Source organism: Nelusetta ayraudi, unplaced genomic scaffold (genome assembly GCF_046127955.1).
Source record: "Nelusetta ayraudi isolate G7.1 ecotype Tasmania unplaced genomic scaffold, CSIRO-AGI_Nayr_v1 ptg000048l, whole genome shotgun sequence".
In the NCBI taxonomy this organism is placed as follows: domain Eukaryota; kingdom Metazoa; phylum Chordata; class Actinopteri; order Tetraodontiformes; family Monacanthidae; genus Nelusetta; species Nelusetta ayraudi.
In genome coordinates, this window is record NW_027466098.1 from 13591469 (window position 1) to 13616662 (window position 25194).

The 25194-nt window shown below is 45.5% G+C and overlaps 1 protein-coding gene across 5 annotated transcripts; it reads right to left on the reverse strand.

The window, feature by feature from the left end:
• Positions 1 to 1690: 1690 nt before the first annotated feature.
• On the reverse strand, positions 1691 to 25179 carry stim1a (stromal interaction molecule 1a). 5 transcript variants are annotated; one of them, XM_076036462.1, is made up of 14 exons: positions 25011 to 25179; positions 23411 to 23543; positions 20100 to 20230; positions 18426 to 18540; positions 15972 to 16083; positions 15292 to 15407; positions 12638 to 12815; positions 6743 to 6920; positions 5918 to 6085; positions 5510 to 5610; positions 4960 to 5189; positions 4024 to 4104; positions 3168 to 3603; positions 1691 to 2348 (listed from the first exon to the last, which is right to left on the reverse strand). In XM_076036462.1, the coding sequence occupies exons 2-14, from the start codon at positions 23529 to 23531 to the stop codon at positions 1811 to 1813; spliced, it is 2505 nt and encodes an 834-aa protein (XP_075892577.1). In that variant the 5' UTR covers positions 23532 to 23543; positions 25011 to 25179; the 3' UTR covers positions 1691 to 1810. The 5 variants fall into 5 exon arrangements, with proteins under 5 accessions (XP_075892577.1, XP_075892580.1, XP_075892578.1 ...); XM_076036465.1 differs by having other exon boundaries at positions 3540 to 3603; positions 25011 to 25178; XM_076036463.1 differs by lacking the exon at positions 25011 to 25179 and adding an exon at positions 24680 to 24775.
• Positions 25180 to 25194: the final 15 nt, after the last annotated feature.

Consider the following 25194-nt stretch of genomic DNA (forward strand, 5'->3'; position numbering starts at 1 on the left):
ACTCACACATTCTGGTGGCATAATCCATGTACAGCTCTGTCGTGCAAAAGAGGTACAAATGACACTTTTACAAAAACAAAAAACAAACAAACCAACTGAAACCATTAGGAAAGTGACACAATCTGGAGCGGTCACCAAAATGAAAAAAAATTTTTTTTTTCTTTTGACATCCAAAGCGCCTGTTACATGGTGAGGCTGGACAAGGCCGCCTGTCTTTTTTCGCAGCACTTTTTGGTTGTTCAGTGAACAGGGACTCCTCCCACGCGGTCATTTCCCCTACTACTGATTAACTACTAATGCATAGGTCTTCTCTCGCGCGACGCCGCCATAACAGCATGCCGCTCTTTGTCGTGGTACACGGGAGGATAAGAATTACCTGTAACAGACGTAAACATACTGGGACTGAGGATGCTGTTACAGTAACGATACCCCTGGACATTCGCCGTCAGACAATAGATGCTTTAGATTTATTTTAATTTTTTCATGTAAAAAGGGGATCAAATGTGCTACAAAGGCAAAAGGCCTCCGGTGAAAACAGTCAATTGGCACTTTGACGAGTTGAATCTGCTGCTTCTGTGAACCTAGCTAGGTCTACATTTCAGAAGGAAGTAGGGGTAGTAGAGCTAAAACTTTCTATCTAGACAGGAAAAGAAAATGATTTAGCCTTGTGACTGTAGCCCTTAACAGCACCGATCTCTCAATGATAAAATGCTGATTCTCGATGTCCAGCCAACTAAAACATGAAAAGAAATTACTGACTCGGATTAAAAGTAGAGGGATAAAAACGTATCTCTTTGAAAAACATCCAAGATGAACATTGGATGTCATTTATCCATTTTTTTTTTTAAAAACATACTTATTTTATTTTGAAAGGCTGTAAATAAAAATGCAATTCAAGTAACAAGTCAAAATTCCATTCACCATTAAGTCATTGTAAATCGGCAAAATGATATAAGTTCATAATTTCAGAATACAAATAGTAACAGTGGTTCTTTTTTCACATATTTTGGTTTTTATACATTTGGTGACATTTTTGCTTCATGATCTTCCAACACCTGCTGAGGGTGTTTCTGCAACCTCCTCGACTATAAACCGAGGTTCAGCAGGACCTCTTCTCCAAGCCTCTTCTTTTCATCGTACTGCGGTTCTAGGCTGCTAAATAAAGTTCTGACAGCAGCGACATCCGAGACCCGAATAATGAGTTGAGTATTTTTATTTCTTACTATCTTCTGAATTTGTCGACTACTCTGCAGATAAAGACGATGGCAAAACCACCCGTTAAAAAACTCGGCCACCAATAAACAGAAAATAGTCAGAGCGAAAGTAATATGTATTCACTTTGGACTCGGGTGGCTAGGTAGCAATAAAAGAAACACTTACAGTAAGTGTTGTCAGAAAAGGTCAACAACGAGGACCAAGCAAACACTAAGACCATTCCGGTAACAGTCAAACAAAAGTGAAGACATGCAAAAAGCTATCTGGTAGAGAGGATCATAAAACAAACAAAAAAAAAGCAACCGGGAGCCGAGATTCCCTTCGAGACTGGCACACTTTCCTGCAGAATAAATAACACTTTACATTCCAATGTACAAATCGACCCGCTGCCCATATATTCACCGCCGGCGTGGGCAGGTGAAACCCACAGGTTGTTGCCCTCCACCGTCCAGTTTCTTTAAGTATTTCCCCCCCCCTCATTTTAAAACCTGCAAAAGGACGCAACGTGAACCTCTTGTGCCATCGTTTAGCCACGAACAAACACCCCCCCAAAAAAACTATTTATTTTTTTCTCCAAAAGCTGTCCAGAGTCCCCTTATTTCCGCTGTTTCTTAAAGATCTTGAAGGTGTGTTTCTTGCGGCTGGCGGTGGAATCCGTGTCTTCCCCCGTGGAGCCGCTGTCTTCCTCCAGCGGGCTCTTCTTGGACGACAGCTGCGGGATGCGGGTGGCGCCCTTGGCCGCCGCCGCCGCAACGCCCGGCTGCCCTGCTCCCGTCGGCGAGGGCGTCTCGGGTTCGGTGGAGTTGGGGCTGAACGAGCGGGACGACTCGGACAGGCTGTTTATGTCGCCGAGGCTGGGCGACGTCTCCAGGCCGTGGGCGCTCTTCATGAGAATGGGGCTGTCGCACACCAGCTCCGAGGGGCTGAGCTCGTGCGCGCGGTTGCCGCCATTGGGGGTGTGCGCGTGCAGCGCGGCGGCGGCGGCGGCGGCTATGGCGTCGTCCCCCCGGCCGGACAGCCCGTGACCCAGCGAGGTGGGCTTCATCAAGTAGCCCTTGGAGCCGTAGGCGGAGAGCCGGTCGCCGGCCTGGGAGAGCGACAGCGACGAGTCCGAGTCGGATCGATTCAGGTCCCTGCGGCGGAGGAAGAGGAAGTTAGCGGAAGGACGGTGGGGGGACGTCCGCTTAAAGCCGAGTGCTTAGATTCTACATGGGGGGTTAACGTCACTCTTGCACGCCACCCGCAAGGCCATGACACGTTAAGAAGCGCAAGCCGGTGTTTTGTCGATTTCTGCTGCTTTGTCGAATTTTGCTACCGCCGTTTTAAACGAACCGTGACCCAAAACCTAACTTTAACCCGAACACTTACCTCACCTTAAAAACACTTGGCATACACACAGAACCATAGCGCAGCAGTTCTCGATACATTAGCAAGAATCACGCCACAGGTATTACAATGGCACCTGTGCGTTGAGAACCCAAGGCACTCAACACACAGCTACAGATTTTATTTACCCTTCTCTTGATAATGGAAATAAGATTAGATTTCACAAGTTAATATATATATATATGGGTATCTTAAATTTTTGAAAAACTTTGATAAAATTGAAGAAATGTGACAAAGCCGATCTCAAAAGTGAACGGAGCTTGAGGTACCACAAAGCAACTTGTGTTAGTGTGCAAGCTTACAAAGAGGGAAATCCTGAAGAAATCTACACTTGTCAGAAGGTAAGTAAAGACATCACATTTTTAGGGGTGGACATAAGAGCATAAGTACTGTGTTATGTTTAAAGTATCTGTCATGTGGACCCGTGTCTCATCTGCAGGAACTTGAAATCTGAACTTGTAGAAACAAAAACAAACTGGGTGCATTAGGACCAAATGTGACGGAGGTCAGTGAGTAAAAATCCACGCACATGCGACGTCAGTGGGGACGGAAAACCAAACAAATACCCAGAACTGTCGCGACGTGACGAGTATGCGTGGGAGTCGTCTGAGAAGGTAAAATCAGGAATGGGGTCCAGGGGCTGGAAAGAGAGATGATGGTGGTGGTGGTGGTGTTGGTGGTGTGTGTGGGCAGAGTGGTGGCCTAGAGCGCCACCCACAGAGCAGGGCAGGCAGGAGGAGGAGAGAGAGGAGAGCGGCTGGGGCTTAAGGCCGCAGGGCTGAGGGTCGGCCAGGGAGAGCGGAGACTGCGGGAGGGAGTCCAGCTGCCCGAACGACTGGCTGCGGGAGTGCCTGAAAGCGGCGCTAGACCTGGGCAGGAGCGGGGTTCCCTCCCCCTGCTGCTGCTGCTGCCCGGACAACAGGCAGCTGTCTACCAACCTCTGGGAGCCAATGGCCAGCTGGGGGTCAATGTGGCGTTGGCGCAGAGACATCATGCTGGGAGCTGTGGGCACAAAGAAAACAACAGCAGCGTCAAGAGGAGAAGAAAACAGTCAGGATTTGTTGTTAGGGACAAAGGGAAGGCCGACCGGGAGACTAGAGGAGATGCTAATGATCTTATTAAGAGTATAAAACAAGAAGAGGCCCGTCTACAATTAGGGTAAGTGAGAGATTACAATGAGGAGGAAAGCAGGGAGGCACTTGGTGCTGAGATGTGGGTGGGAGCAGGGGGGAGGGTGTGAGAAGCAAGCAGCTAAAGGCAAGGGAATCTGGTTGAGGAAAGTGGTTTGATTGATGGATTGCAGCTAATGGTCAGATCACAGCTGAATTAGCCACGGGAGGATTTAATTCCAAAAGGGAGAGACAGGGGGCGCCACCAGACTAGGGTTCGGATCAGGACGTTGATTTTTTTTAAATGGCCAACCAGGAAGTTTCCGCGCCAGCTGATGGTCCGAACCGACGGACCACACATCGCTGGCTCGCCGCTCTGACAGCCAGGTGCCATCTGGAGGTTTTTTGGGGGGGGCGGCAGAGAGGCAGAGAGAGGAGAGACAAGCCAGGGGTGCCAGCAGCAGCGGCGGCGGCGGTGGTGGTGGTGAGGAGGGAGAGGAGTGACACAGGGAGTGCGGTTAATGTCAAGACACTTACTCACTACTGCAGCCGGAAAAAAGGTGGCGGAGGAACTTAAGCCTGCGGTTTAGCCAAACCTAAACTTAGCACGTGTCAGGTGTCACGATGGAAGGTCAGAATGTGTTAAAGCTTCTTAAAAAGCACAAGGCGACACAGATGAATGGCAACACACTCGTAGAGATGAGATGAGACGGCATCTACCTGAATCATAACACAAGGTTCTGGTATTAAATATCTATTAGTACATAACTTAGAGTATGTTGTGTTCTAGATTTTTTTTTTCAACTTCTTTAAATGAGCAATTAAGTAAATAAAAGCAGGTTTCAGGAAAAAAGAGTCTGCAGCACATCTGAGGACAAAAGCACTACAAATAAGTTCAGCACAAAAGCTTTGTGTATTTTTTTTCTTGACAATTCAGTTTCCAGAAGAAAGTCACAAAAGTCTTTGCTCTCCAAAAAAAGAACCGAAAGTCAACAAAGAAGCAATTTATGAAATTGTGTGCAAAAATCACAAGACAATTATGCCAAAAATACACGTTACACATGATACAAATGTAAAACAAACACTCCTCTCCATGGCAGTCACGTGTGAGCCTCGCTAGACAAATTGCCGACAGGTCCAAATTCTCATGAGGACTGATTTTTGGATTTCCCCTGCAGGGTCTTGGAGTATTTAGAGGTTCGTTTGCTACTCCCCACAGACTGGCCAATCGACTCGGATGAACCCTTACATTGCAGAGTTCCCGGGACCATGTCCTCGTCCATGTCATCCATGTCGTCGGACATGATGAAGTGCTGCGGTGTGGCTCTGCCGCCCATGAAGGCCGGGTCCAAGTTGAGGGACAGGGCCAGCGACGGCAGGCCGGGGTTGTTGACGATGGTGAAGCCGGTGAGGATCTCGATCTGCTGCCAGCGGTGCAGCCTCTCCCGCAGGGCCGCCGTCACCTCGCCCAGAGCTTGTCTGGGTGACAAAAGAAGTGCGTGCATGTGTGTTAAGGCTGTAAGGTTAAGTGTGCAATGTTTGGAGATTTTGAAAAAGAACCAGCGACATCAAGTGGTTCCATTTCACAGTGCAGGAACTGGAAGCAAGACCCTTGCTATATGTAATTCTCATATGTATGAGAGGTCTTCTAAGGGTAGGAAAACTAAATTACATTTTATACACTTTCATTAATGTATTCATAGCCAGTATATTAAGCTTTTGCCCATATAAAAATCACAAACCAAACTCAATATTACACACTGGACATCTAAGAAAAGGACGGCCTGAGGCTTCCTCACTTTGCCGCCAGTATCTTGTGGTCAACGTCGTCCAGGGAGGAGCTGTGGGCCACGTGGAACGTTCCAAAAAGGGTGTTCCGCTTTTTCTTTATCTTCTCCGCCTGAAAAGATCACATCAGCATTGGTAACGTTAAGCCATGTTTTCTGATGTCCCACTTGGTATCATGTCTGTGTCTATTCCTGCTGTGAAGTTTGGTTAAAAACATTTTTTTTTCAATACTAAAGTTATTTTATTATTTAATCGAACCAAACACATATTTGGAACATTTTCAGTATTGGGCCTCTGGGTATCATTTCAACAGAAAAAAAAAAATAAAAAAAAATACAATAATAAATCATTAAATACTTAAATAAAATTAAAATAACTCAAAAGTTCAGCAGGATTTCTCCTTGTGTTTGAGTGCCTACCCCTTCTTTGGCCACCAACAGCTGCCGCTCAGCGTTCTGCTTCTTGATGTTGTAGTACTGCACTTCTACCTCGTGGGTGAGCTGCAGCCACTTCTGGAGAGACTCCGGTGGAGACCAGCTGCTTCGTGACTCCAGCTCCTTCTCTGCTTTCTTCAACGCCATGCGCACCTGCAACCAATGTAGCGCGTGAGCAGACGAGTGGAGGCCGGAGGATGACGCGGTTAAAAGCCTTCTGTACTGCTGCAGCAGCACCTCCGTTTCATGGCCACACTGGTTGCTACAAATTCACATTTTTAAGTCATCATTTTCAATTCAGAGACATTTGTGTTGTAGACATTTCTCCTTGCAGTTGATCTATTTAAAAAGTCAGGCATGCGGTCATTTGTTTTGCTATGAAATGGCAAGACATAAACAACACCTGACGCAAAGTGCTGCTTGTGTGTGTTTGCAGCCACAAGTGCTACTCTGGCCCGAGAGCCTATTCAGGCTTCTAATCCAACAGACGGACTCGGTGACTGAAAAAAATAAAGATAAAAGAATGATAATAAAGCAAACAAACCACGAGCTGTGATCTGAGTGCCTCTGTGTCATCACTCTGTTGGTCCTCCAAGCGAATATTCATGTGTTTCGCTCCCTTGTGTGGGCTGCACTGCTCGCTCGCTCGCTGACAAATTCTTGGCAATCAAAGACTGGAGTGGGCGTGTTCATACTATAGACGGTGGGAATCCGACGGACCTAGACGCGCTCGTGGCGTCGCCACCTCACAAGCTGAGCGGTTGCTCAAAGTGCACGTTTAAAGCACGTGCGTGTGCCTGCACCACCGACCTGCTCCAGCTCCTCCTCGGCGTACTTCTGGCGACTCAGCTCGTTCTCGGTGCCCTCACGCAGCTCCCTCAGCCGCTGGGCCTCCTGCTTGGCCGTGCTGATCTCGTCCCTCAGCTTCTGCTCCAGGTTCACCTTCTCCACCTCCACGGTGCGGTGCTCCTCCTGGGCAATCTGCAGCCTGACAACAGCAGCAAAAACAGAAAATGACCCTCTTGTCTGACTTGGTTGAGCAAAAAAAAAAAAAACATTACTACTAAATTATCATTTGTATGTATGTACAGTAAGTATGTATGTATAAATATATATATACATCCACGCACACACACCTATATATATACATATATGTATATATTTGTGCATGTATATGTGTATATATGTATATATACACACACACACACACATATATATATAACCCTAACCCACTAGATTATTTCATGAAGCTGGTTAGAATGGCGTACAATGCAGACTTGAGTCAGTCACCCCAAAACCTTTTAACGGTAGCGTAAAAACTTTTTCTCAGACATCAGGTGACGTACTAACATGCGAGGGCCACGTATGTACGGAACGTGGGACTCGCGTCGGCCACGCGTGACCGGAAACAATGGCCAAGGCGCAGGAAGAAAAAGCAGCGAGTCATGGGCCGCTGCTCGGCAGCCCACAATAGACTGACATCAGAGGGAGCGCAGCCAGGAATGGGAACAGCTGCCAGTGTGTAACTCCAGACCAGTACAGTGCTCTGTGTGCTCCTGCTGTATTCACATGCTGCTGCTGCCGGGAGAGGTATTTTTAGCGCTGCCTTTTTTAAAAACAAAGTCCACTCTGGAAGCGTTTGAGAGTCTCGCCGCGGCGTAATTGCTGGCGGTTCGACACGCATCCCCCTAAAAATACAGGTTTCTGGAAATTCCCGGAGCGGCAGCGGAACGTGAAACCGACGGCAAAACCAAAACAAACAGAAGCAACGAGAAATAAAACAGAGCAAAAAATAAATGAGAGAATGAATGAATAAACTACAATACAATAAGCAGAGCTGCGATTCCGGCACTATTGAGAAGCCCCGCCCACCCGCCGGATCGAACACTAATGCACCGGGCAGCAGGGAAATGAAAGGCGATCCCACGGCCAGCTATGGAAAATGTGGGAGGTGGGCAGCGCCGCTAATGCTTTCGACCCTGACCTCTACCGTTAGTCCGGCTGCGGTGCGGCGGTGCTGGCAGAGACTTGGCGGATGCTGAGAAGACGCCAAATGCCGCCGTCCCTACTGACCTACAAAAAGCCGGGATCACAGGGCGCAGACACACTGTCGCTGCGCTCGCAAGGACGCGGCGAGCGCGCCATCAGCGGTTACCGATGGTACATTGAGGGGTGGGATCGGGGGAGGGGTGTCACATCTTTAATGTCCATCAGCACGTCCTTATCGCTGTCGCCGCCACCCAGCCAGGGTGCTGGGAATACTGGTCCAAATATTGATGATACCGAAACCTATGTCGGTATCGCCGTTGATCGATATTAGCAAAATGAGATCAACACTTTAGATCAGACCTGGGCAAAGTATGGCCCGCGGGCCACATCCGGCCCACTGCGTGTCCCTGTCCGGCCTGCCTGAGGAGAGGTCATAATATTATATAGTATTACTGTAACTGTTGATTGTGAATTGCTGAAACTTTTAGGTTTTGCTGCCTCTTGGCCAGGACTCTCTTGGAAAAGAGGTTTTTAAATCTCAATGGGACTTTGCTGGTAAAATGAAGGTTAAATTAATTAAAAAACTATGTTGAAACTACGACAGGCTTGCCCATTAAGCTGTATGTAATTTTTTTTGTTTGAAATGAATGGAGGCCAAACAAGCAGCTGTTTATGAAGACTTCTGCTCTAAAGTTGCAAAAGGTGACGCGGACAAATATTTTCTATTTCAATAAAAAGCCCAAAGTCTGTTCTTGATTTTGACTAATTGGGGGGGGGATTGATTCAGATTTAGCAATTTGATGATACAATCACCTTGATTAAAAAAGTATCGGTATCAATACTTTCTAACCCTGTGTTTATTTGGTATGGGATCGATACCAAATCTCGTGTTATCGCCCGTCGCTAATAGACGGTCATGCGTGGTGGTAGTGGTGGTGGAGGCGGGGTTAGAGAGCGCCGTTAAAAAGGCAGCCGGGGTATTCAGCGACAGCGGAAGCCTCAGGCCGCCGTCTCCCAATAGGGGAGCCGTGACTGAGGCCTGCTACCCGATACCGTTCGCAGATCTGCTGCAAAGGTTTTGGAAAGACAGCAGCTGGCATCGGGGATCAGGGAGAACAGGCACGGCAGAGACAGAACCACAGGCAGAGGACACATCCCCACCCCCTCCACCCCGGCCGCCTCACCCCAAACTCTCTTTCCTCTCTCTGCTTCAACCACATCCACTGCGGTTAGCTGGTCACGCTGACCTACAATATAAAACACAGTCCCTTTGGAACCTGATACACGGCAGCTTAAGGCTTGCCACGTACTTTGGAGGTTGCAAGACTCGCCAGACTGCTCAAAATCTCCTGCGAGTGATGAATCCACCAGCTTAATAAGATGCAGTGAATCTTTAATGATAAGCGGGGTGAGCCGCACATTCTGATAAACAAGATACTTCCAGGTTGACGCACTAAAACGTATACTTGAAAACAGGTGCATGTGTTCGATTGCAATGTTTAACAACATCTTTTGAGATTTTGTGAAAGAACTAGTGGCGTAATGCAACTCGGAAGCGTTTCTGTCAAACCATAGAAGATGGAAAGAGGTTTGCAGGGATGACGCTCAGTTAGCAAACCGCTAATGGCTTTTCAATCCATCCGAGAAAGTCAAAACAGGAAACTGCGCGCAAATTCAATGTTTGCTATGTCACAACTGACTTGGCAAAGTGTTTCTGTCTCCTAATTTGTGCATTCACTCTTTCAACCACGCTTCAATCACATGCGGGAAAGCTTTTTCCCACACAGATAACTTGATCAAATCTATGCTTTTGCGATAGTCCGCAAAGTGTATCAAACAGGGAGACGGAGACACTGCCACTTGCTAGAAGTTTTAAAAACTCAATGAAAATGTGTATCTGTTGGGAAAAAAGGACAGGAAATGGGTTAGAATAGTGGGGAGGAAAATTTGACCTTCATGGTTTTGGTTGGTATTTCGCAGGAAATTCGGCCCCCACCCGACTTTCGACTTCCTACTGCTTTTACAAACAGCTCACACTTATCGCTGAGGTCTTCGACGGAAAAGACCTCACAAAGGCGGCGCAGGTCGTGGGAAAGGCAGTGCACCGAGGTTGTTCAAAGTGTATTTTTGTGGGTAAATCTGGAATTAAAAATGAACTGCAAACAGCTCGTCTACTTCTCGGCTGACGCCTCCTTCGCATCAACACAAGGATTCCTCGTACTGGCGATTCCAGACGTCTGTCACTGCTCTGCGCTCTGCCCAGTCTACAGCACTGAGCCAGTCTCTGGCTTTTTAATAAAACAAACATCGAGTCCCCAGAGTCCAAGCACTTTCTATTATAAACACTCCCATCAGTTTTCCTGTACCAACAGCCTCCGGGCCAAATCCGATTCTACATGACATCAAACAGTTTTTCTTTACGTGTGACTTGTGGAGAAAACTAGTCCCTGACTAACCGACAGATGTACATTAGGTTCTGATCGATAACCTACAAGCATCTGTGATACTTGCAGGGGGGTCTGTGGTCTTTAACTAAATAACGCAGCTACGGCCATGATGAAGAGCCTGTACGAGAACCCCAAAACTAACACCATAAACTGTCTCTCTCCATTTACCATCAGAACAAACCGACCCTCAGCTACTGAAAATACCTGAACAAGGACGAAGAAGTTCCAGAATCCTTTAAAGGAATCGGAGGAAGCCAGGCATGTTTGAAAACACATTCTGAGAATTCCTCAAGGCATTAACAAGACCAAAATAGAATTTTCTTTTCTCCCCCCACCTCCTCACAACTGGTAATAATTTCCTGTGATACCTTAAAACGAGCCCTCACATGACTGCGCCTTCGCTAGGGAACCTTCACGTGTAAAACATCACGTTTGACGGAGCAGTTTCATCGTCTGAGCAGCAACTCCGAGGATGTTCCTGGTTTTAGAGGACATATATTACACCTGTTTGACACAGTTTTGTTGGTCTTTTTTCCTGACAGACATAATTACTCAGAACAGGATTTAAGTTTCTGTTTGTAGCCAAATAGTGTCTTCCACATGTATGTCAATATGGTGTCAAGACAGCAAAACAAACCCTTTGTTAGGGGTGTCACTAACATGCCAGAGGTGTCAGTTCCCTTTATGACATCACAAAGGTCTAATTTCCAGTGATGCTCGTGCTTGTTTTCTCTAAAGTGGAGTGAAAAAAAAGGAAAGGATGGACTTTTCTCTCTTTCTTTATGAGGGAAATGAGAAGTTAGTGATCTGTTGATAATTGCTATTTCCTGGGAATATTTATTTTAACTTTTGTCTGTTAATTTTTTTTTGCAAACTTCAGAGTCTCTCCTCTCCCATGCTGCAGTTGGACACCATTCACCAGCTTTGCTCAGCAGTGCGGACTTTGTTTATGTTTGGAATTAAGCTGACACAGATAAACTGTGTCTGCAAACAAACCAATACGGATGCGGCTGATAGAGGGGAAGCTGGTGGCTGGGTGATAACCTGGTGTGCGGGCTACTGTTCACTCAACGTCTCACTCATGTTTCCCCGCTTCTAATATTTGCTTCTGAAGACGTCCGTCTTGATTGTGGCAATTACTTCCATCATAAACCCAAATCTAATTAGTGGGCAATGTATTTCTGCATGTAGCTGCTGGGTTTTAACTGCTGTTGTTGTGGTTGCTGCAGTTGTAAATATGTGCCACTCCTCTATAAGGACCTTTGCACTATTTGTTCAGTCTGCTGATGATTTTCCTCCACATGAAACAAGTGAATAACACAGAGGGGAGCCTCTGGCTCCCCTCTGTGTTTCAGCTGAACATGTATTCATTTTTTGATGTTTAAAGTTCGAATAAATAGAGTCCAATAGTCTCTCTCCTATTCTATAATAACAGTCTCTTCTTCCCATTTTAATTTATTAGAATTCCCTTTTTTTAAATTTAACATTTTACACTAATTTCACCATTTAAGCACTGTGTTTTTCCAATGGACTATTGACTACAAGCAGCTTCTGCGTGACCCTACATGCCACCTATTGACATTGTCCTCTCAGAACTTGCAAAACTCTGCATCAGCTGACTGACTGAAACCAGTCTGAAGCTGCTCAGTTCAGCAGTTTGAGGCCATCCCTTTTCTATCATAGCCTCTCCAGAACTCGGAGTGGCAGGGATGCTGCGGCCAATCCCGGCAGGTTGAAGGCGGGGTTACAGCCTGGACAAGCCGCCCAGTTTCTCGTAGGGCCGCACGGAGACACAAACAAACGTCCACGCTCGCATTCGTCACACCTACAGACACTTCAGAGACGGCAGTTATCCCGGCGTTGCTTGTCTTTGGAATGTGGGAGGAAGGCGAGGTGTCCAGGGAGAACTGACGCAGACACTGGGAACCATATGCAAACTCCTCACGAAAAAGAAGACGGGTTGGAATTGAAATGCAGACGATCCTGCACCTGCAGCCACTTCAACCTGCTTCAACTGTTTGAGGAGTGGGCTGTTTTCAAAGTGACACACAGGTGGTGCTATACATTAGCAGGAAAAACGTTTTATCCAGACTCCCCCTCGAAACAAAAGAATTTTAGCCAAGCAGCGGCCAACGCGGTGATATTTCAGTTCGACTATTAGATTCTCTTTTTATCTGCCAGTGCTGCGATTCTATCTGCATATCAGAGGGGCCTCTTTCAAAATGGTGCATGTACAGTGTGCATTGGAGGCGGGTGGGAGGACGCTCACCTCTGCTGCAGGTCGTGCAGGCTCTGCTCGGCTCTCTGCAGGCCCTCCAGGTCTTTCACCATCTTCTTCATGTGGTCCTTGGAGTAGCGGTTCTGGATGTAGGCGAACCAGCAGCCGCCCATGCCAATGACGATGGACACCACCAGCATGAAGTCCTTCAGGTGGTTGTGTCTGTTCACTGGGAGAAAGAGAGAAAAAAAAAAGAACACAGGGACGACGCTTTAGATTGTTCAGTAAAATCTATATATATATATATATATATATAAAAAAAAAAGAAATCGAGAGAGTAGGAGACTCGTGTCAGTCAGGTGAGTGACGGGCGTGCTCGTAAATGGCCGAGTAATACTTTGCGGGTTGCGGTGCGACGCAAATAGCTTGTCGCAGCTTAACACAGCCTATTCCAGTGCGGCAACCAGCAGCCATAAACACACTGGAAGGGGATGATGGCTGGAGAATCCCAGCGGCAATTCTTCCTAATACGAGCGAAGTCGGTTCAAACTGCTAAATGTCACAGCGCGCTCTCATATTTTCCCAGCATCGAGTTTAATGCAGTTCCGTCCAAGTGGGGTCCACTTAATCATCTGGCGAGTCAGCAAAAACGTTTCTTTCCGACTGAAGCGAAGCAACTGCACCAACAAAGTCAGAGCAGGAAAGAGGTGGTGTCAAAAATGACAAGGACTTCCTGGACTGGGACAAAAGGGAAGTCAGATTATGGTGACTGAGATGATGCAGAGTTTGTATCCCTCAGAATTTTAGACATTTTTTTGTAACAAGCTCCTGTTGCATGATAGTAAGTAACTCCCAAATATATTCGCAACTCCTGAGGACACATCTCTTCGACAAGTTTTATAAAGTCTCACTGTTCGTAAAAAAGAGATATAAATCCAGTGCGATGATGTGTTTTCACTTGTCTTTGACATTGTATGCAAATTAACAACCTGGACTTTAGATATATTTCATGTGCTGGTATTTAGAGGACATTATTGATTCAAAACTCGCAGCAAAATCAGGTGAGGATATCCAAATTTAACCACCCGCAAGTTATCAAACGTTGCCCTTCTGACTTCTTGACTTCATGAAATGTGTTGGATTTGACTTGGACGACTTGTTCGCATTTATATCCGTTTTTCACTTACACGCAGGAGTCCTTACAACATGTAAGGAGCCGCTCCACTCCCGCACACTTTGTTCGCTGCCTTTCAGCAAAACCACAAAGGCAGCGTGAATGACATTTAATTAAGCACAGTGCTGGAAATAACTGGACCCGTGTGTTCCTGGGTTAATTATTACACAACTGTTGTGTAAGATGTGTCTTAAAATGCTGCTGCTGTGTATCAGGCCGACCGGCGGGACCCTGTGGCTTCGAGAGGCTGTCAAAGCCAGACAGCGCTCGCTTCCTCGGGTTGTGCGACTCGAACAAAACACGACCATAATGACACATGCCAGACGCAGGCCGCCACACACACCCCTTTTCCAATTCCAGCGCTGCTTTCTCTTTCTCTCTCGCTCTCCTGCCATCTCACGTTACATCTGATCTCATCAGCTCCCTTTCAAGTCTACATCCTGCGACTTCAATCGCAGATGCTTAGGCACATTAAAGGAGCCATGTAACGCCTATTTTAAGATCTGTGTTCTTCATCCAGGACTGCAGTGAAGCAGCCGAGGGTGATTTATTACCCAGCCCCCCCTGACCAAAAACAAAAACAAAAAATCAATAGACATCCAGATAGAAGCATGTTTAGTTTGGGCTTAGTCTCCTCCTAAAACTGAAGCTTTGCTGGGCCTCACATGTTTGATTTACTGGAGCTGCCTTGGCAAAAGAGAAAAAAAATGAGGAAGCCAAGGAGAGGAAAACAACACATGGCCTGGAGTGCTCTACTCCACTGGGAGAGACATCAGTGTCCAGAGTGGAGTGGAAAAGAAGCAAAAGATCAGAGGGAAGAGGGAGAAAAGACTTTCACTTCTGGGGAGTTCTTTGACTCAGAGATGCATATTATGAGTGAACTTTGCACAAAACAGGACTTAAAATGGACCAGATGTTCTGTTTTAACAAGAACTGTAAAAAAAATAAAATAGAGACACACCCCATTCTTTCTTGATGCTCTGATCACTAAAAGGGAGCAAAGAGACAGATAACGAGCCAAGAAGCACAGGATTTTTTTTTCTCAAGAGATGATCTGTCACACTTGAAAGGAGTGAGAGGATGAGAGGGAGGTTTTGTCTTGTGACACAAAGGGGTGTGCGTACAGCAGAAGGGAATACTAAGCAGCATGGCCTCAAATTCAGCACACATCCCAAGCCCCCTGTAAAATGATACAGGTGGCACCGGGATGCAGCCAGCAGAAATGATGTCATGCAAGAAAAAGCAGGTTTAACAAGATGTATATCTATTTGTTCCTCCAGGCACAGAAGTGTGGTAGAAGTATATAAATCATTTGCCCCCAATTCTTTCTTAAGTAAGTGTGTGTGCTTGCAGGTAGAGGTATTGTTTGTTAAGGAAATAATAAGAAAAAAAAAACAATAACTTGGTAGATTTTAGTAGATTTAGTGAAATGAAAATGATGGTTCTTTTCATTGGGAGTCTCTCTAGAATAAATAGCTTGTGTATTCACAGGACATACGATATTGACACGCACACATAAAAAGCAACATACTTAGCGGTGCACCGAACAGCACCGTGTCCAAAGCTTTGAGCTGCAACTTTTGCGCTTGGCTGCGGTCCAGAATCTTCAGAATAGAGACCGTCAGGGTGGTGTTCTTCACGGCCAGCCTGGTGGCGAACAGACAAGGTCATTTTGTGAGACAGAGAGGAAACGCGACAGGCGATAAAACGCCATGATTAGCAGCATTCACTGCGCCGTCACCATAAAAGCACGAGAGTTTTTCTAGGGAGGCGCAGCAGCGGGATGTTCCGGAGAAAATTGCAAGATAAAACGGTGCGGCCTTGATGTCAGCTGATAAGAGATCTGTGCAGTTAAAAATAAATTATTGTCAGCGCAACAGTCAGCCAAATTAGAAAGGCACGTTTTACTATCAGTGTATTGCGCCGTAGTATAAATGCGCACTGTATTTTGATTTTTTGATTTTATTTATTTCGCACAATTAGAAAAAAAAAAGTATACATAAACATAACAAATAATAATGTAACAGTGCAGGGGGAGGCAAAAACCACAGCGGGCTTATTTGAAGCCTCCACCTTATAACAACAATTAAATATAAAAGATATAATCACAGTTTCATGTACAAAGCATCAAACATGTAAAGAATTCATACAAATTAATAAAATAATAAATAATAAATGTCATAAAATTCCTACAGTCGTGACATATCTTACCTGGGCATGACACTTCCATTGAAGTTCATCTTGCGAAACGCCTCCTCGTACTGCGGCAGCTCCACGTAGGTGATCAGCCATTCCACCACTTCGTCCACCGTCCAGTTGTACACTAAGAGGAAATCGAAACAATACGACAGCTTTATGCACGGCACGGCCACAACATGACAGCATGCGTGTAATCACATTGCATCAGAATGTCTTCAAACCTTTCTGTTCATTTCACAATGTTTGTGGACATCTCTGTTCGCAGACAAACCCGAGGGAGCGATCTGCCAACCTTAAGCTCATTACGAAACAAAGCGCAGCCCAGTGATGTGTAGCGGCAGATTGTTTAGATAAAGGGTCATGGAGCCAGTCAGCTGATCAGGACAGCTGGTCATGTGTTTCAGTGGGAAGCAACACATGCAGACCAAGTAGAGCAAAAAGTTAAACATTAACTTGCACACATACTGGTTTCCCTTTTTAGCCCACTTCTGAAGAGAGTTTTCTCCAAACATGCACACGGAATCAAGTTGATCCTGTGAGATATTTGTTGTTTTCAAAACCATTTAAACCAGCGGTCCTCAACTGGTGGAGATTTAGCTTCCACAATTTTTGGCCTTATCATGAAGTCATGACTAAAATTTATTTCACAACACTAAAATTCACTCCACAAAAACATAAAAAAAATAGTGCAACAACACAGAATACCGTCATCCAGTCATAATCATCATATGGACAAACTATAATATATAATAACATACATAAACACATATATTTTAAAATCCCTTTTATAAAACAAGGGAAACTGCTCATAATGCTGCGACCTGATCAAAACAGTTCCGTGACCCACCAGTTGAGAAATGCTGCCTTAAACAGATTCAAAACAGGAAATGCCAGCAGTTCAACACTCTCACTTTAGACATAAAAGCTTTTCCACCACTTTGCCACCAGAATTATAGATAATTACAGATACCTGAGAAAGATAAATGTGTTTGCCCGGCCCTACTATGAAGTCCTATCTATTTTCCGTGCAGACGCTCTGCCCACCTGCACAAACAACAGTTTCCAAATGTACAGAATTGCCAGCACGGCAGCAAGAACCTGCAGTGTGGCGTCTCTGAGCAATCAGAGGGGAAAAAAAAAAGAAAAAAAAAAAGAAAAAGAGTGAGGGCGGCAGCCAGAGGAAACGGGCTGCGAACAGATCTGAGTGCCAGACGCGCAGTGCATGAAAGGCGCTCTCAGAGATTACATCACGGCACAGTTGATGTGAAGGAGGTGAGACTGCGGATGTTAATGTTGTGCTGACAGACTGGGCGATGTGCACTATGTCAGTGATAACCGGCAGCGCCAGATGACAAGACCGCTCGGCTAATCTGCGAGGTGACCGATCAGGTTGAACTAGGGCAGAGATATGCAGGAGTCTGGACGAGCTGAAGAACGACGGTGGAGAGTGACAGTGTGTCAACACGCTGAGCTGAGCTGCCACGATGGAAAAAAAACTCAACCGGCTCCGATGGTGGTTTCACACCGAAACTGGGTCAAACACATTGTTTTCGCCACCAGTTCTCAACGTGACCCCGGTGATCCTGCTACAGTTCCCGACAACAGTAATAATGGCTTGGGATTATACAGCGTTTTCATGACTCACGGTAGCCGTTACTCATTCACACCACATTCATACTGGCGGCTTGGCCTGGGTGCTAAACTTAGGTGTATTTGTGGCACCGACTGAAATGTTCGGTGCAAAAATTTCAATATCAAAAGGAAGTAAAATCTCTAAAGACGCTGGCGATTGGTTTTCACATTATAGTGGCGTAAACTAAAGACACTGACAGACTTGTTTGTTTGGTGTGGCTCCACGTCATTGAGGTGGATCAAAACGAAGCAACAGTTGTGCCAATGACGTACTGTGAATAGAGCAAACTAGATTTGGAGGAAAATAAAAGTCTGTGCTATAATTGCAATGTAGAACAATGTATCGGAACAAAAAAAAAAGGTCAAGGTCACCATTACGCTGGTGGTGGCGAGCAACATCTGTAGCCAGACACGCCCACCGCCACTCAACATTCATTCCACATTCGTACTGGGATCGCCCAAGAACACAGAGACACCAGTACCGGGATGGGGTGGGGAAACAACCGGGCCATCGGGCAACCTGCTCCGCCTCCTGAGCCGCCGTCGCAGGTCCAAACACAACACACTTTATCGGCACCTCGAGTGAAGTTACAGCACAACTTGGCTCTTTGTTCCTCCTCACCCTTCCAGTAATCTACAGACCATGATGTATGAGATTTATCTGGAAGCCCTGTCCACACAAGCTTTGCACAACCTTGTCAGCGTCCAGCATACCACAAGTTTTTTTTTGTTTGTTTCCGACACAGGCCGACACTCTCGTGTAAGCACACGCCCAGCTGAGAGAAAGGAGCACTTGTGTAGTTGCTGATGTGAAACAAATGGCCAGGGCCGTACCTTCCGAGCTCTTCCATGCGTTCCACAGGTCCTCCACGCTGATGAACTGGTCATCTCCGTGGAAGCTGTTGTGCTTGGCCTTGGGGTCGTGGTAGTTCAGGTCTTCCCGCAGGAACTAAAGCAAGAAAATTATGTTTAGAAGAGCTTCCTAGGAAAGACCGACGCACACAACTCATTTTAGTATCCTAGCTTGGTTTGACCTGTGCTGCGGTGCTGCTCACCCGGAATGAAAATAGCCAGAAATGCCAAACACACCTCTGCTGGGTTTGTCCCAGTAAATGAACTGCTTCATTTCCTGTTATATGGGTTCCTGATTCATTGGGACCACTGTGACCCGCTTTACTTTGGTCATGATTGACCACCACCACTAATAAAGCAGAAAAATTAATTTCACATGTCCTGTGTTTGGGGGTCGCTTCACTTCCTTAAAAAAAATGGAGAACGTCAGTAGCGCTAAAAACACAATGACCCACATGTTTAGTTTAATGGTTTGTGGCTCCACACAGACAGCTTCCTCTCTCACACTTTTCAGTCCATACACACAGCTGCAACCTGCGCTGTGCACAACTATTTTTCAAAGCTGCACCAATTTTCAATTTCAGAACATGGTGTTTGAGTACACTGAAACGAACTTGCCGCAAATGCTGTATTGTACAGTTTAAGTTTCTCAAACCTGAGTATTACTGAAAATCCTTACAAATAATTTTCACTGAAAACCATAGAAACTGTAATTGTGCATTTAAGTCCTGCCAAAATTGCATTCAAACAATCCGTCCCTCTTCAATTCATTTTCTAGCTGTTGTTAAAAAAATACATGACATTTCATTAGACACAGAAAAGGAAACAATGACACGAAACCTGCCAATACCATTTGAACGGCATTGGTCGATTGCCGCCCAATGGAATCGCACACTGCAGTCGGTTGCCCACTGTAATGTAGGTTTTCTCAGTCGCCAGGCTTTGCGAAAAAACATTTCCCCCTCCCACAGGAGCCAACTCATGCAACATGGGTGGAAGACAGTAATAAGTCATGATGCTTTTTCTTTCTTGACAGATTTGTGTGGGAGAGTTTCACTACAGGGGAGAGAGATGCTGTGCACTGCAGGTGAAGAATTCTCCTGGAGGCACATGCACTGGCAAATGAGCGGGTCCTGTTAAAATGTGAGTGAACCCAGGAGCCAATAACAGACTTCAGCAGGTCATAAAGAAATCTCTGCAAAAAAAAAAGAAGAAATCTCTGCAACATAGTGTGAGGCGGCACTACTGTTTAAAGTCTCCTTAACTGTTATGAGCTTCCTATTCATCAATTGAAAACCACCACAGATGTAATAAATACTCACTAATCTGCACTTGCCTCTTTGCCTCTATTAATGCACCAATTGTCTATTTGAATGGGCAGGCGACTGCAGCAATGTCGCTCGTAACTGCACTGGCCTAACGTCAACCACATTCCCCAATGTGAATCAAAACTATATATATATATATATATATATATATATATATATATATATATATATATATATATATATATATATATGTATATATATATATATATGTATGCATATATCTGTGTGTGTGTGTGTGTGTGTGTGTGTGTGTGTCCAGTTGGTGACCAGACCACCGTATTGAACAGGGCGTCCACCCCTGCCGACGATGCCTTTCGCTGGTACTCACGCCGTCTGTCTCCGCAACGTCCACGTTGCCGTTGGCGTCGTCGTCCATCTGCTTGTGGATGTTGCGGATCGCCTCAAAGCTGATGACGGCATTCTCGTTCTTGCACAGCGGCTCGTCAATACGGCAGAAATCTGGCGGACAAAGTGGTCAGTGAGTGACGCTGACGAGGCAAAAGGCCACGCTTGAATGTCTATTATTAATAATTATAAAAGGAACATGTGAAATAACACACTGATTGAAATTCTTTTTAAGTTACAAGGTATTATTCTCCAGTATTATTTGTTGGTATAAATGAATGAACTCTAAAACTATGCTTATCTTGAGGTTAGATCATGATGCGATTGTTCCAAGGAGTGCAATGGCATTTGACCTTTTGTGCCTCTTTAAAAGGAAGAAGAAAAGCCATAACACAAAGTGCTGAGCTGGACTGCCTCAGCTTTCCTTTCAAATGTCTGATCAGTGTCAGAAAAGTGAACAATGCATTTTCTTTCGCATGACAGACGATTGTATAACTGAGTAGTTTCCAAGTTGACTACCCCTTGTTAGCCTCCCCCTCCCAATAACGCCGCCACTCCTACCGAGAAGAAACCTTGTCTATATTGTGCAGTGCGCGCACACCGACAGGGTTGAGTGAATGTCCAGTGTTAAAGTCTCCATTTAGTGCCACAGAACACAGGTGTTCAGCTTCAGCGAAGCTGCAAGTCACCTACCAAACGAGCTTTGCAAACTGGAGAGGAACGACTGCATTCCAACGCAGCTTTTGAAAAAAAATCTCACGGAAAAGACAGACCAGACCTGGCGGCCTCCGCTTCACTGAAAAGCTGTTATTGTGTTGCGCAGGAGGCTTCAAGCTTCCACTTCACATTTGTGCATGCAGAATTGTGGACTAGGACTGACTTCCTAACTATTAGTAATGGCACAAAACATTCTCCATGCCTGCTGTTTAAGTCATATTTAAAACCGTGTTCAGACACAATTTAAACTCAACAGAATAAATATGAATCGTCCATGAACTTCCTTTACGGTGTGAAGCTTCAACAAAGGATGGTTTTATTCTGGAGGGGTGTTTGCATTTCATTTTCTCCACGTCTCTCCAGCTGAACGTGCTATTCAAATCTAAAGGTAATATACTCTGAGGCTCCAGGGCCAATGGCTGCTTCTCCGGGTTGGATGAGGTTTTGAGGGGAGTTTGTGTCAAACCCAATGTGCTGTTTCGCTGCATTAAAACCACAAAAGAGGAAGGTGACAGTGCGTGGGAGGACAGGCCTCGCTCACCCACATGAAGATGAGCGCTGCCACTTCCTAGGCTTGGTTTTTACTAGAGGGAGCGCACGCAGTCTTCGAATTAAACACTGATCATAAAGAACAGGCTTTTGGATCTCGGGCTTTGCCTCGTTTAGGGCTTGACACGGTGTTTGGTAGCGGCCGTCTCAAAACAATACATCACCTGTGATGGACGCACAAATCCAATTGCCTGCTCGCTCAGAACCGTCAGGCCACGTACATCTCTGTGGATACGGTATTATCGCTAATTACTGCCACCCACACCACAGCGTGGCGGCGAACCTCGGGTGTTTGTTTAGCAATGTGCTGGCATCTGTCATGTGCTGACCCCTCCCACAGATCTGCTCATTAAACCAATACCTGTTTTCTTTTATTTGCGGAAGCGCATGTTATGACAGGCAGTGCTAGCAGTTCAGGGAAGGAACAGTGTCTGAAACCACATCCATTAGTACGGCTGCCACCGAGGTGGTGAGTTCAGCTTGGAAGAAACAAACTTGTAATGCTCAACATTAAACAAGTAGACACAAACTGCGAAGCCGTGATTTACAACACTCGTTTAACCTGGTTCATTTTTTTTTGCATAGAATACTGGAATCCAGCTTTTAAAAAAAAAAAAACAGCACGCAAAGGCAGTGGGTGCTACTCATTCACACCTATCATGGAAAAGAAAGAATGACGGCCACACTGGTGAAATCCCACCACCTGCAACGATCTCATGCTCTAACTCGGCCCAGCTTACTCATTTGGCTTGCAAACCTCCGAGGCATAAGATAAGATATTTACATACCAGGCAGCCTGCTTTTTGTAAGAGCTCGTGTTACGCAAGTCGTGCTCTGTGAACTCCATATCTCTGTCGCCACTTAAGTAGAGCAGTTACGATGCACTGCTGCCTTTTGGAGGAGTACATGTCACATCGAAATAAGGAAGAAAGACAAAATGACCTTGACAGAATGAAGACTTCCCTCCTTGACACTGCTGTGCACTAATGTGCGTCTTTAATGTATATTTAAAATCCAATAGAGCTGCACACTTCCTGTTTGACCACCCTGTTCAGACATGATAACTTGGAAGTGTGTGGTAACAAAAAACGCTTCGGAAATTGCAACAACTGCATGTCACTATTACTAAATATTCTACTTAAAAAGACTACTTCCACTTTCGTAACAGACTGCAAGATTTGTTCTTCAGACTTTGGACAGAATGGTTCTTGGGTTTAAAAGGAGTCCTTCAGAAGCAGGGGGTGGGGCAATTACTACTGTTGAAACACATGATCGTCTGAGGACGTTACTACATAAGCTCAGGAACACTTCCTCAAACAGCCCATGCTGTGTGTTTTAAATTGTGTCTTACTGCAAGAACGGCAGAGCAGTTTAGAGTGTATTTTTCAAATTGGGAAATTATTTCTGGGAATCACCGTCCGTATTATTACCGTGTCACTTCATGAATTCAGAGCGTGCCAAGATATGAACACAGTCATAAAGCTCATTAAAAGATGTCCTGGCAAGAAGGGCTACTGAGACTGCACCGACATGTTAAACAATTGGGCTTGAAGAAAAGCCAGTGAACAAAAAAACGAGACGCTGTTCAAAACTGCTGGAGTTCGGCGGAGTGTCACAAAACACGCAAGCCCTTTTATTTATGTTCTGAGAAGTTGTGGCGCTGGTCAGGACTACACATCCCAGCCTGTCACCGTCTACACAATGATACTGTGTAGAAAACTGCCGCGCATTCCTTAATTCACCCATTATATAAGCTGGTTTGAGCAGTTAGCCTGATCTGACTCAGAGGACAGGGCTTAATGGAGAATGCCAGCTGGACTATTCTCAGCATGGCCACATATAGTTCACGAAGAAAAAAAAAAAATCACCAAGATGTGACACGCACAGTAATATACTCGCTGACAGTCAGTAGTGTGCATCTGCTGAGCTCAACAGGTGGATACATGTGGAAGTGTGAGCGCAACACAAAGTAAATGCCGTGAAAGAAATAGAAACGGCACAAGACAAAACAAAAGACACGACACTCACCCGAAACTCCGTTCTCGACAACCTGACTGTCTGCTGTGGATGAACTTGGTTTTTCAGCCCAACTTTCTCCAACCAGACACAGGCAGAGTATCCACAAGGTCACCAAGTTCTTGAACTCCATGACTGGTGCACACTGGAGAGGAGAGAGCAGATAGGTCCGGCAAATCAATTCCCCGATAGTTTTGGCTATCGTGTTTGCACGATCGTGCAGAAATTGTCGCTCACGGAGAACAGTATTACTGTTTATTAATAAGATGGGAGGTAGTGTGTGTGTTTGTGTGTGTGTGTTACGCTAATAACCTGCCTCCTGTTATTAGCGTACACGAAGCGCCTACGCCTTTCATAGATGAGCAGCCCTCCAACTTATTTCTATACTTCCAGGTTGTTTTTTTTTTATTGTCATTGTCTCACTGTATTGCCAAGCGACCCTGGGCTCTCCTCTAACCTCGTGTACCTGGATAGTAACCTCCATCAGTGACAATCTCCATCACTAACACTGTGGCCGTCAATGCCACTGAAATCTGGATTTTACTCAGTCATTCGGCGGCACTGTAGTTTGCGTGGCCTGAATAACATTGACATTTAAAAATGAAAAACTAAAACCAAAACCTTACATGTTGGACATCCATTATAGAGACAAGTGTATCAATAATGACGTGACAATCAAATGAAATATAACGCAATACATGTACGCAACTGAAATTCATCAAAACATATAATTTAACCTAATTATTGTTTTTGATATTTCTACAACATTGTTTCACACATTCAGGAAGAACTTCATCGGAAGCTCTGACGAAAAATAGGACACTCAGGTATGTGGAAATCATACCACTAATACCTGGTTGTTGATTATGACAGAGGATTACTACTGAAATTGAAATTTACAAATAAACGGGTCAGACACTGTGTTGGGCCCAGGCACGAAAATATGAAAATTCAATAGGTTAAAACAACATCGCTCCCACGTCTTCTGTACCATTTGGCTTTTCGCAGTGAAGACGAAACAGCAGTTATGAGGGCGGAGGAAATTACTATTTCCGTGAGTAACATCACGACCCTCAGCAATAACTTCATTACAAGTACGCAACTGTCACTTCCCAAGAGTGCAGGTCTCTTTTGTGAATGAATGGAGCTTCACTGTCGTTAAAACAGCTAAACCGGAGCTTAAACCTCGGTAAGTATTTAAACCCCCATTTAAGCCAGGTTCCCATGTCTGCAAACCGATGAGGAAAGTAATGAGATTAGCAAAAAACAAAAGTGAGATACCTCGGCGTCTGGTCGCTCTACGTGCAGCAAGCCCCAAGAAAGCTAGCAAGACACATCGGCTAACGAGGAAATGAAGTGAAATAAGCCCGCAGAGGGGGGGGAGTGTAACATTACACTGCCGAAACAGTGACGCTTCCGCGTTGTTGAGCATAAGTCGGTTTCGGCTGACAGCATTTTTTCCTCATTTTTTTTGGAATGGCAAGTCACCACTGGCGTGAAGCTATCAAAGCAGCCGTAAGTCAGCCACGGGACGAGCAACTCTTGCTTTAGCTAGGCTAGTAGGCAAGATGACTCCAACAATGTAACGTGGAAAAAACAAAAATAAAGTTACCTGTCATGTATAAAAGCCAGCGGATGTTTAGTTTCAGCCCAGCGTTAACATTGCACCAGATGCCCAGTGACCTGGAGTCGAAGCACAGTGAACTCCACCTGACGTTACAAAGGTCTCGGTCCTTCCCCCGACCGAGTGAACCGAAAAAGCCGCAGAATGTAGACAGACAGCGGGCTTTTCTTCT

What these genes read in the sequence shown, in the direction of transcription:
- stim1a (XM_076036462.1), bottom strand. Translation starts at nt 23,531, where the DNA reads ATGGAGTTCAAGAACTTGGTGACCTTGTGGATACTCTGCCTGTGTCTG. An exon ending in AATGGAAGTGTCATGCCCAG is followed by an intron (nt 15,408 to 15,971) that starts GTAAGATATGTC and finishes GTTCGCCACCAG; the next exon opens with GCTGGCCGTGAAGAACACCA. An exon ending in TCACGTCGCGACAGTTCTGG is followed by an intron (nt 2,349 to 3,167) that starts GTATTTGTTTGG and finishes CCTCCGCCGCAG; the next exon opens with GGACCTGAATCGATCCGACT.